Source organism: Poecilia formosa, unplaced genomic scaffold, assembly GCF_000485575.1.
Source record: "Poecilia formosa unplaced genomic scaffold, Poecilia_formosa-5.1.2 Scaffold123, whole genome shotgun sequence".
NCBI lineage: Eukaryota > Metazoa > Chordata > Actinopteri > Cyprinodontiformes > Poeciliidae > Poecilia > Poecilia formosa.
The window spans coordinates 1292567-1302883 of record NW_006800062.1 but is presented as its reverse complement, the minus strand read 5'-3'; the positions used below and the strand labels follow the sequence as shown (position 1 = coordinate 1302883).

The 10317-nt window shown below is 38.5% G+C and overlaps 1 protein-coding gene across 2 annotated transcripts in view; it reads right to left on the bottom strand.

Moving 5' to 3' along the window:
* Window positions 1-1626: 1626 nt before the first annotated feature.
* Window positions 1627-10317, bottom strand: part of ltk (leukocyte receptor tyrosine kinase) — a 79645-nt gene continuing 70954 nt past the window's right edge. For both annotated transcript variants that reach the window (XM_016675956.1, XM_016675957.1), the window contains 9 exons: window positions 9076-9166; window positions 8759-8823; window positions 7352-7481; window positions 7185-7282; window positions 5929-6021; window positions 5631-5732; window positions 4546-4680; window positions 4134-4224; window positions 1627-3539 (listed from right to left, as the gene is read on the bottom strand). In XM_016675956.1, coding sequence (XP_016531442.1) covers window positions 2559-3539; window positions 4134-4224; window positions 4546-4680; window positions 5631-5732; window positions 5929-6021; window positions 7185-7282; window positions 7352-7481; window positions 8759-8823; window positions 9076-9166 — 1786 coding nt within the window. In that variant the 3' untranslated portion in view covers window positions 1627-2558. The remainder of the gene's footprint in view (window positions 3540-4133; window positions 4225-4545; window positions 4681-5630; window positions 5733-5928; window positions 6022-7184; window positions 7283-7351; window positions 7482-8758; window positions 8824-9075; window positions 9167-10317) is intronic.

Genomic DNA, 10317 nt, shown 5'->3' with positions numbered 1-10317 from the left:
AGAATTAATCAAATTTACACTTTATAGAAAGGGATTTACTGGCACATTCACAGATTCTTAAAGACTTTATTTATGAGTCAGCAGCTGGAAATTAAGACACTAATATTAGCAAGCCTGAGCACAATTTATACAAAAGATCCAACAAACCTCAAAATTCAACAAATTATAACATATATGAGAGAAACAGTTGAGGTTATAAATGATAAAACTAAGTAATTTGCCACATAAAACAAAAAAAAAATTCAAAATGTAAATGGCAGTGATTCACTACAGAGTCAACATTAACAATAAAACGACGTACAAAATGTAAAGGGTTAGTCCAGTGTACAGACGTGAGTATAAAAATAAAGATTTTCACAGCTGCATTAAGCCAACTAGAGACGCCTACTGGCCAAGACTAGGAAAAAAACATTCAAAATATTTTTATTATAAGTAAATTAATCTCTGCTCAGTTGCAGCATTCTTTGTTTTCAGGGTTTTTGTTTATAATAATTAAAAAATTACAATGAGGCATCCGGAACTGGTGTGAAAATGCATCTTAGAAAAATAGGTGAACATGAAATAAAATCTTATTTAAAACAAAATTAAGATTTTACTAAGTTAGATTTTGTTTTTAGATAGAATTTGAAACAGTTTTGAATATTTTATAATAAAAATAGTCAACAAAAACTACAGCAGTTTACAGTTAAAATATGGTACAAAAAATAAACAGAATAAAAATAAAATTACTGACGTCATGTGAACGTATGAACACCTGCCGCCGCCTGCTGGATGAACGCAGGTATCACACCCTCCACATTTCTAATGGCAGGAATTAAAACGTTCACAGCTGCAAAGTCCTAGTCAAAGTCCAGTGATTCATTTGTAAATCAGAGAAGTAAACAGTGAGCCAAGAAGGAGGAGCTCTTTTCATTAATGGTTGAATAAATTCGTTATTTTTAAATTGTTTGAGTATTTATAATGTTGACTTGTCATTCTCTCAAGGCACCAGTAAAACCGGCAGTGGCACAGTCCCACAGAATAATACTACCACTACCATGGTTGACCATTTTCAGGGTGTACTAAGCTTTTAAATATCAACTTTAACTTTTTTTCTTTTTTAAAATAATCACAGTTTCATGTCATGTCAGAAATTAAAAGCTCAGAATTAGCTGGACATCCCTGATGACAACAAGTGGATGTAAACTTCTGACTGGAGGTGAAAAAAGGTTTCAACAGGAGGAAAAGCACCGAAATATAAACCCAGGTGCAGATCTAAGTAGAGTTACTTTCATAAACCTTATTCTTTTTGATTATAACATCATCTGAAACATTAGTGGATCAAAAAATTAGAAAAAAATCAGGGAAAGAGTGAAAAATGTGACTGCAGTCATTAAAAGTTCACATTATGCAAGCGAAAGGAGGTGAGAGGGAAGCTTGTAATTTATATAACGTAAAAAAAGAAGAAGAAATTAAGTTTGTGTTCATGTTAATTAAAATTAAACATAAAAAATAAATTATTTTCTCCTCACTAAGTACTTTAAGGTAGCAAAATGAAGGAATAGAAAAAAAGAAAGCAAAGTTTCATTTTTACTAGAATCTATTTGGTAAAAAATCAAAATAAAATAAAAAAATATTTTTCTTTTCATGATACTGCTACTTTTTTGTATTTGAATATTTTTATTTCTGTTCAGATTAAAATCAATCAAAGTTGGGGCTAGATTGCAGCAATCTCCTTTTTGGCCACTAGATGTCAGTATTTCCTAAAACAAATCGTTACAAACTCCTTTGCTTGAGGTTAAACATATATTAATATGAACACACTTCTGTCAAAGCATTCATGGAACTACAGCAGGATAAAAAGATAACTAGGTAGCAGTGAAAATATCTCAGCATCAGTGTTTGGCTACCTCTGCACCAGAAGCCCAGGACGGGGCGCTAAGCACACATCGGACTCTGTATGAAAGGTGACCTATTATGCTAACTTTATTTTTTTCATGTTTTTACACTTTGCTTCTAAGCACTTAAAAAAACCACAGAGCCATTTTTAAGAAAAATAAGTTGTTATTTTTTGGTATCTGGGAAGTGAGTTGTTTCAAAAACCTCCCGAATGTCGAGTCACAATCGACAGGCACTGAGCTGTTACCTAGCAACTGTATGGGTTGTATAATGGCTTCTGGAAAAGACAAGAAGTGTTTTGTCGTTGACTTACCGTCCAGAAACCACTTGCTGCATTCTTGTTGGTTGTGCAGGAAGCTCCACTTCTGCTTTTCAAAGATGTATGGTTGTGTAATTGTGCATCTGTTTGCAGCCATTTTCATATCATTCTTAGAATCTAAGACTGATTTGGTGCAATAAATGTAATGAACAGGTTTTGTATAGGCCATAGACCAATCCTATTCTGTTCATGGAAGCATAATAGGTCACCTTTAAGGTACAGTGACGTGTTTGTGTGAATGTCAGCATTTCATTGGGTTTTCCAGCATATCAGGAGCTGCATTCGTTTGATCTTTGCAGAGCTCATCGTCCAGCTGATGGATTTGATCAGATTCAAAGTCTCTGTTGCCACATGCTGACTTCTAGATGTGAGCGACGCTCAGGTCCTCGGACAGAGAAAAGCCAGAGTCCCGGTCGCGGCTGAGCTTCTCTGTTTTGGCGTGCCTTCTGACGTCCTCGTGTCCGTAGCTGGCATGGCGTTTCAGCAGAAGTTTGGGCATACAGGCTGAGGCGGTGCTGAATCCCAGCGCCAGACCCAGGCTGGTTCCCGCTGAGATGCTTGGCGGGCCGATGCTGCATGTGATGGCTTCTGAGGCTTTGGGCTTCACCAGCGGCAGGCTCTCCGCCTCGTAGCTCTGCTCATCATAGGCAAAGTTGACGTTCCCGCAGGGGAAGCTGTGAAGTTTAGCCAGGTCCACCCCGGCTTTGGAGCTGCCTCCTGTCAAGGCCTTGTGGGCGGACGCGGTTGGGGCAGCTTGGACCTGACAAGCTGGGCTGAGGTAGGTGCTGCTGGTTCCATCGCAAACAGCTTTGTTGTTCTCCTCAGTCGAGTTGCAAGAGAGCGGCATGGACCGAGTGTGAGCCAGCGTCTTCTTTGCCCGGAAGCTTTCGAGGACCCAGGAGCCGTATGTTGGGTTCCAGAGGTTTTTGGTCTTGTTTTTCAGCCTCTGGCTCCCCGAAGAGGAGCTGTTTCTGGAGCAGGGCCGGTGATGAGGAGGTTCCGGATGCAGAGAGTTTGCTACGGATGACAAACCAGGAGCAGGAACGGTCTCAGCCCAGGACGGCTCCAGCATTTCACAGCAGGACGTCACTTCCTGGTGGACCGGTTGGGTTCTCTGTAGCAGAAGGCGAGGTTTGGTGGGCTGCGGTGGAGGGACTGGGGGACTGAAGCCCTTGGGGGAGAAACCGAGCTGGGAGGGTGAGTCCTTGCAAACAGGGCGGGACACCAGTAAAGGTGTGAGACTGGTGGAGTTGGGGGCAGTGGGACGCATCACCGTTCCGCCATCATCCTCTGTGTTGGGGCCATATTCAACAGGCAGAAGGGTATTTACCACATCAGGGTCCTGAGTGAAAAATTACACATGCAGATATAATTATCTCATCTAACTATCCATCCATCCATCTATCTATCTAATAATGAGTCTAGCTAGCCAGATAGCTCGCTAACTTGATAGATGAAGCAGATCTTCAAATGCATATTTATGCATGCTCTACTGCAGGGGTGCCCAAGTCCAGTCCTCGAGAGCTACCATCCTGCAACTTTCAGATGCATCCCTGCTTCAACACACCTGAACCAAATGAATGGCTCGTTATCAGGCCTCTGTAGAGCTGATCCTGGTCTGTTGGAGTAAGGATACTTCTAAAACTTGCAGGATGGTAGCTCTCAAGGACTGGACTTGGGCACCCCTGCTCTACTGGAACCAACAGTGATAGTTGGAGATAGGTTCCTGCCCACTTCATCTATGTCACTCTGGCTAGCTGGCTAGACAGACAGCTGCATAGCTAAATAGCCATCTAGCTAGCTATGTACTGAGCTAGATACAGTGATATATGTCAGCTACATCACTCTAGCTAGTCTGAGTGGATTTGCCCTATGACCTCAGATCAGACAAATGAAAAGAAACTAACAAGCGATGTGCTTAGAAGAAGAGATGTACCTGAGTGCAGTAGTTAATTCTCTCCAGGATTGTGGCGAAATTGGGCCGGTGATCCGGACAGTGCTGCCAACACTGGGTCATCAGCCGGTAGCTAAAAAACAAAAGACGCCAACTGATCAACTAAACTCATAATGTTTCATTCTTATCATTTTATGATTCTAAACTTCTGTTTCCTGATACTGAGATCTTCAGAATATGCAGTGCTGTTAAAAAGTAAAATGTTTCTTCTGTTTTCACATTTAAGAATTTAAATCCATCCAAACCAAACAAAATTTGACATTTTTTATGAACTAAGGTTGAATTAAAACAAAAACCGTCAAACGTTGTTGAACTTGAGGCTTTTTCAGAGGAAAACTGAACTAAAATTGTAACCAAGATATTTAATAATCATGTGGAAGGATGTTAAACTCACACAGGGCCTGGACAGCCCTTTGGTGGATCCATTCTGCCTCCGCTGGTGACAAACTCCAGAACCTCCTGGTTGGTTTTACAGGGGTAAGGCATGTAGCCCAGAGACAGGATTTCCCAGAGCAGTACTCCGAATGACCTGCAGGGGGAGACACAGATCGTCAAGCGGGAGGATTGTTTTGATTTCAGAAACTTTTCCAGCTTCACTCCTCATTTAGACGTTAAAGAAATCAGAAGTAAGTTTGAGTAGCTTATGAAAGTCGTCACTTCTTATGCCAGAATAAAAGGTTCAATCAGGAAACAACATAATGAGAATCATTACCAATGAATCTAAGCCACTTTCTAAACTTAGAAGTGCAGCCAGCACTCATGATGGCAAATAAAAATAATTTTCAAAGCTTAAAACTGCAGTGTGTAACTTTAAATAATTTTATAAAACTACTTCTTTTTACACATTTGTTAAAACCTTTACTGTGTCTGACAGCATGGTAAACAAAAAAAGCTCCTCTGCGAACTAAAATCAACCAATCAGAGTCAGGAGGAGGGTCTTATCACTGTCAATCATGCTTGTTTACATGCCGCTCCCCGTCCCATACCCACTTCCTCTCTGCTTTCTGCTACAGCTTCTTCCTGTTAGCAGAGCCTACCATGAATGCTAATCTTAGTTAGCATGGCAGACAAACTGTTTTTCTGGACTGGTAAGTTGTTTCTCCGTTGTTAGTACATTTAGCAGTGCGTTCACAAGGTTGATTGACAGCGCTAAGACCCTCCTCCTGGCTCTGATTGGTTGTTTTTGCAAGGAAGTGGAAGAGCTTGATCTTTTCACAGATTATCTGTTTCATTTTGTCACGACACAGTGACACTTAAATAATAAAAAAAAAACATACTGCAGCTTTAAGGAATTAAATTTATTTAAATAATCCTGTTAGATCAATAATACATGTTTGCAAACTTTGGATAATAAATATAAGAGAATTATCCAAAACATAATTGCAACATGGTTTAAAATAATTCACGTACTTAGTTTTCAGCTTTGGTAACCTAATCAAACTGACATAAAGCTGTGTTGCTCAGTGAATTCCTGCCTACCAGGTGTCGGTCTTGCAGGTGAAGATTCCCTCCATGAAGGCCTCTGGTGGCATCCATTTGACTGGCAGCATGGCTCGGCCGCCTTTCCTGTAGTAACTCGCCCTGAGAAAAACAGATTTCTCTGTTTAGCATCATTTTGAAGCACAAGGTCATGAACTCCACGTTTGGCCCAATTGTGGGAAAATTAGATTTAGTTTCCAATTATTCCAACAAGGCCCCCATCAGACTAATTCTTGCTCCCAGGAGATACATGATGGTGCTTTGCTGCATAATCAGAGTGGATCCTGCAGGTCCAAACCTGTAAATGTCTCGGGCCATGCCGAAGTCTCCGATCTTAGCCACTCTGTCTGGTCCGGCGCAGGTAAGCAGGCAATTCCTGGCAGCGATGTCTCTGAAAAAACAAGTGCAGTCAGAAGTTTAACACTAACTCTAGATTACTTGCATTTAATGATTAATTTGAACAGTTTCCTTGCTGGAAAATGGGTGTTTGTGTACTTTACTTTTTAAGATCAAGAAATTAGAATTAATTAATTCCTGAACACAGATTTCCTTCCTTCTAAAACTCAGACAGACTAGTTTCTGGGATAGATTAAGCAGGCTAACACTTAGCTTCAATTTAAAAGCCAAGTCTATTAAGAACTCTTATTTTGACAGGTTCTGATAACGTTTTGCTTGGTTTCGGTAAATCTCAAGATGACCACTAAAGTTAGGAACAGATTTGACTGACTTGAACCAACAAAACTTATATTTGACATGTAATCTCCAAATAATTACATAAAACAGTTTTAAACACAATAGCCACTTAATATTTCTGGCATTTTGAGTAGCATTTTGCTTTTACCCTTAAAAATCCAAAATCAAAGGCATTTTAATGAAAAATATAATGTAGCAAAGCAATTATGTTGCAAATCATCTTTAAAGTTTTGTGGGTCATAACATTTTTTCATAAATTACAATAAAAAGAGAAATGTTTGATGGATTTGACCCAAGTCATGCAGTTTAAAACGGTTCTAAATGGTTCTGACCAAATTTATGCAAACCTTTGAATTTATGGAAAGTCACAAATAAAAATTCTCACTAAAAAATGAAAAATGTTCTCATTAATTTTGTATAATTTTCTGACTGACCTCAAACAAGAAAAGTTTGGTTTAACTTCAGAGAGAGAAAAAAACAACTTTCATTGGTAGATTATTTCACTTATAAAACATTTTGTTAAAAGTGAAATAATCTGCCAATGGAAGTAATAATTTTTAATCAATATTGAGGAATTATCGACTTAAAACCGGCTCATTTTTCTTGCTGAAATGTTACTTTTAAGTTAGTTTTGTCTTATTTCAAATACTAAAAACTAAACAAAAACTACTTTTTTTTGTAAAATTGCTTATACAAAGAACGATTTAGATGAATCTAAAAATTAATCAGATATTTAGATAAAAACTTCTGACAAGACTCATTACTCCTCTGCAACCTTCCTCATCTGTTTTATCAAATTATGATAGAACATGATAATTTTATTGGTTTGAGTTTTCACTCTGACTGATCATGAGTCTGGACCTGTGGATGAACTGGTTCTCCTCCAGGTACCGACAGCCGCAGGCGATGTCTCTGGCCATCTGCAGCAGATCCCGCATGGTGAGAGAAAAGGTCTGGCCCTGGAAACGGCACAGCTCCGATCAGCAGGGGCCAAACGTAAAGATACAAACCATGCAGAGCTGCTGTACCGCTCGCGGCCTGTTCTGCCTCAGGAAGCTTTTCATGTCTCCGCCGGTCATCAGCTCCAGCAGAATGAAGCGAGGCAGGATGTTTAGACTGACGCCGACGCAGCGCACGATGTTCAGGTGGCTGAACTTACTGAGAGGAGAAAAAAGGCGTTTGGTTGAGAAGAGGAAAGTGCGGGAAGAGGCTTTTTTAAGGATGATATAAATGATTTTGCTGTAAAATATAAATTTCTGATGTTAAAAAAATGAGACTAAGATGAAAAATGTGTTTAACATGTAACCTTTACAACCTTTACGAAATCTGTAAAGGGGAAAATATAATATATGTGGATGAGCACACTGAGCTAACTTGTGGTGAGATCAGAATAAATCCCCACATTCAAGCGGCTCCGGTCCGTTTCCCAGGAGTTTGGACCTGCGGACCAAAGGTGTTCAAAAGTACGGAAGAGCATTAGAGCCACTAAAATATAATAACAATAAAAAAAGAATTCTGATGTCTGATCTCAGGAGATTAAAGTCAAAATTCAAAAATTTAAATAAGAATTCTGAGAAAATTTTCCCAGAATTTTTTTCGGTCATGTCGGTCACTTTTCATTTGAAAACTATGAGGGCCGTTTATGAGGGGTTTTTGCCAAAAAACTACCTAAATTTTGAGATTAATCTCAGAATTTTTCTAGAAATAACGTGGAAATGTGGAAAGGTTCAAAAGTAAAAAAAATCTGAGTTTCTTTCTCATGAATTTTTGACTTTTGGAGCTCAGAAATTTCCACTTTTTTTCTTGAAAATTTCTGAGATTAAACTCAAATTTTCTAAGATTTTTTGGTGGATATCTCTTCCTGTTTTCTATCTACAGTGGCCCTTACATGCTGTCATAGAAAACACTTCCTGTGTTTAGTCGAAGTCTATTAAAGTAATTAAAAGAAGACTTTTGTTAATTTGAGTAAAAGTCATTGGATAGATATGAAATAGTTTTTTTCCCCAATATGTACAAAAATTACAGTATAATGTCAAACTTTTGTTTTACATATTCAAGAGAATGCAAAAACATTTTCACTGCAATAATATTTCAATTTGTAAGGTTTTGTCTTAATTAAAATAAAATCTGTAACTCTGGAAAAGTAGATAATGTCAACGAGTCAGAAAAGAACAGATTCCCTTAATAAAACAGAAAGATGCTTCCACATTATTTCATTTAGCTGAATTTAATAAAATGATGCTAGCTATTGGTCAGATTAAATCAGCGATCTATCATTGTCGTGATTATATTTTACAAGGCCGACTACACTTTGTATTAGAATCATAGTTAGTTGATGATTTCTGGTCATAATATTAATAAGACAGAATCAGTGCACTGTAAAAAGGAGCATTAAGAGGTAGCGGCGCAGTGTGGTACCGTTCTGCTGGGCTCACCTCATAATCAGAGCCTCCATCAGGAAGTCCATTTCGTCCTGCTCGGAGCAGATCTCTGGAAGCGTCTGCAGCCAACAGAATCAGAGCAGCATTATCGCTATTGTCAAAGGAGTCCGGAAAACAGAACCTAATCAGCAGAACGGCTGGCAGAGACCAACCTCCCACTGCTGTGGACCTGAGTGGATATCTTGACAAATATTCACTCAGTTGGTGCACAACTGGGATTTTTTTTAACACAATTCTTCCTAAAACCTTGTTTTTTTTTGGAGCAGGTCCATGTGGTTTTATGAAAGGTTTATCCTTCGGTTTGAGCTGACCTTTATTGCCACCTGCATGGGGCTGCCGTCGGCGCTCAATCCCAGAATTTGTCCCTCGTAGACTTCACCGAAGGCGCCGTGGCCGAGAGCCCTGAGAAAACAAGACAAAAACTTTTAGAAGAAACTGAAACTAAAAATAGACAGGTGGTACCAGAGTACCTGCCTTATTTCCTCTGGAGGAAAAAAAAAGGGCCATTTTGAATTTTTTTTTACAATGTATCGTGTGTCTGCCCCACATTTTTGTAATTTTGCCAACAGTTTTACCTTCAATCTGTATTAATTTTAAATTTGGCTTTTTCCCCTTTGGTTCTCATGTCCCCGAAGCCCTTAGTATTTATTATGTGGTACATTTATATCTCTAGGTTTAAGTTAATTGTTCTCATCTGTTTTATTTGAAAAGTCTGTTTTTTTAAAGGTAACCTGACCAGATTATGACGGGTCTACAGTCTGTACAAGACCTGTTCAGTACAAGTTTTTGCACAAAATTATTCTTAGACAATGAGATTTTAATCTGCTCAATTCTGCCTATTTTATGCTGTTTTATGGTATCTTGTAACTTTAAATCCAAATAAGCTGCAGCTACGTTACTAACATTGTACAGTGAAGAAGGAAATTATCACAAATATGAGTTTTTCCTTCCTTTCTTCTGTGTTACTGTTACAATTATTCAGGGTTTCACCCAGAAAACTTGCTAAGCCCGGTGGTACCGAGGCGATCCATTGGTGATCCACCGTGTTTTTATATTAAAAGATGTTATGTTGACAGAAATGTAAAAATATCACTGGGTAATTAGATGTTACGGTAAAATATCTCCAGTGAAACGCTATTTAATCCACTATAGAATCTTAAAAACAACAAATAAAAAAAAAAAATACAGTTAAAATTAATGTCAGTTATGTGCACTTCTGTTTAATCCAGATTAAATCAGCAGCTCCACCAGGGCCTCAGGGCCCCATAAATAATATTTTAACACAAACCACAGATACATGAATGCAGCATTTGTTTGTTGAGATTATCAATGCTGCTAAATTTGATTTTACATGGTTTCAACAAAGAATTTAAATTGTTTAACATTTAAATTCAGAGGCTTCGGCTGTGATTGGTCCGCTCTGCCGGCTTTAAGTGCATAAAGTATAAAGTATCTGCTATAAACCTATAATTTAGGAATAAATATGCTCCGCCAGTGAAACGCTCAGAGCAACAGAGAAGTTTGCAGTCTGGCTTGATTAAGAAGGAAAAAAA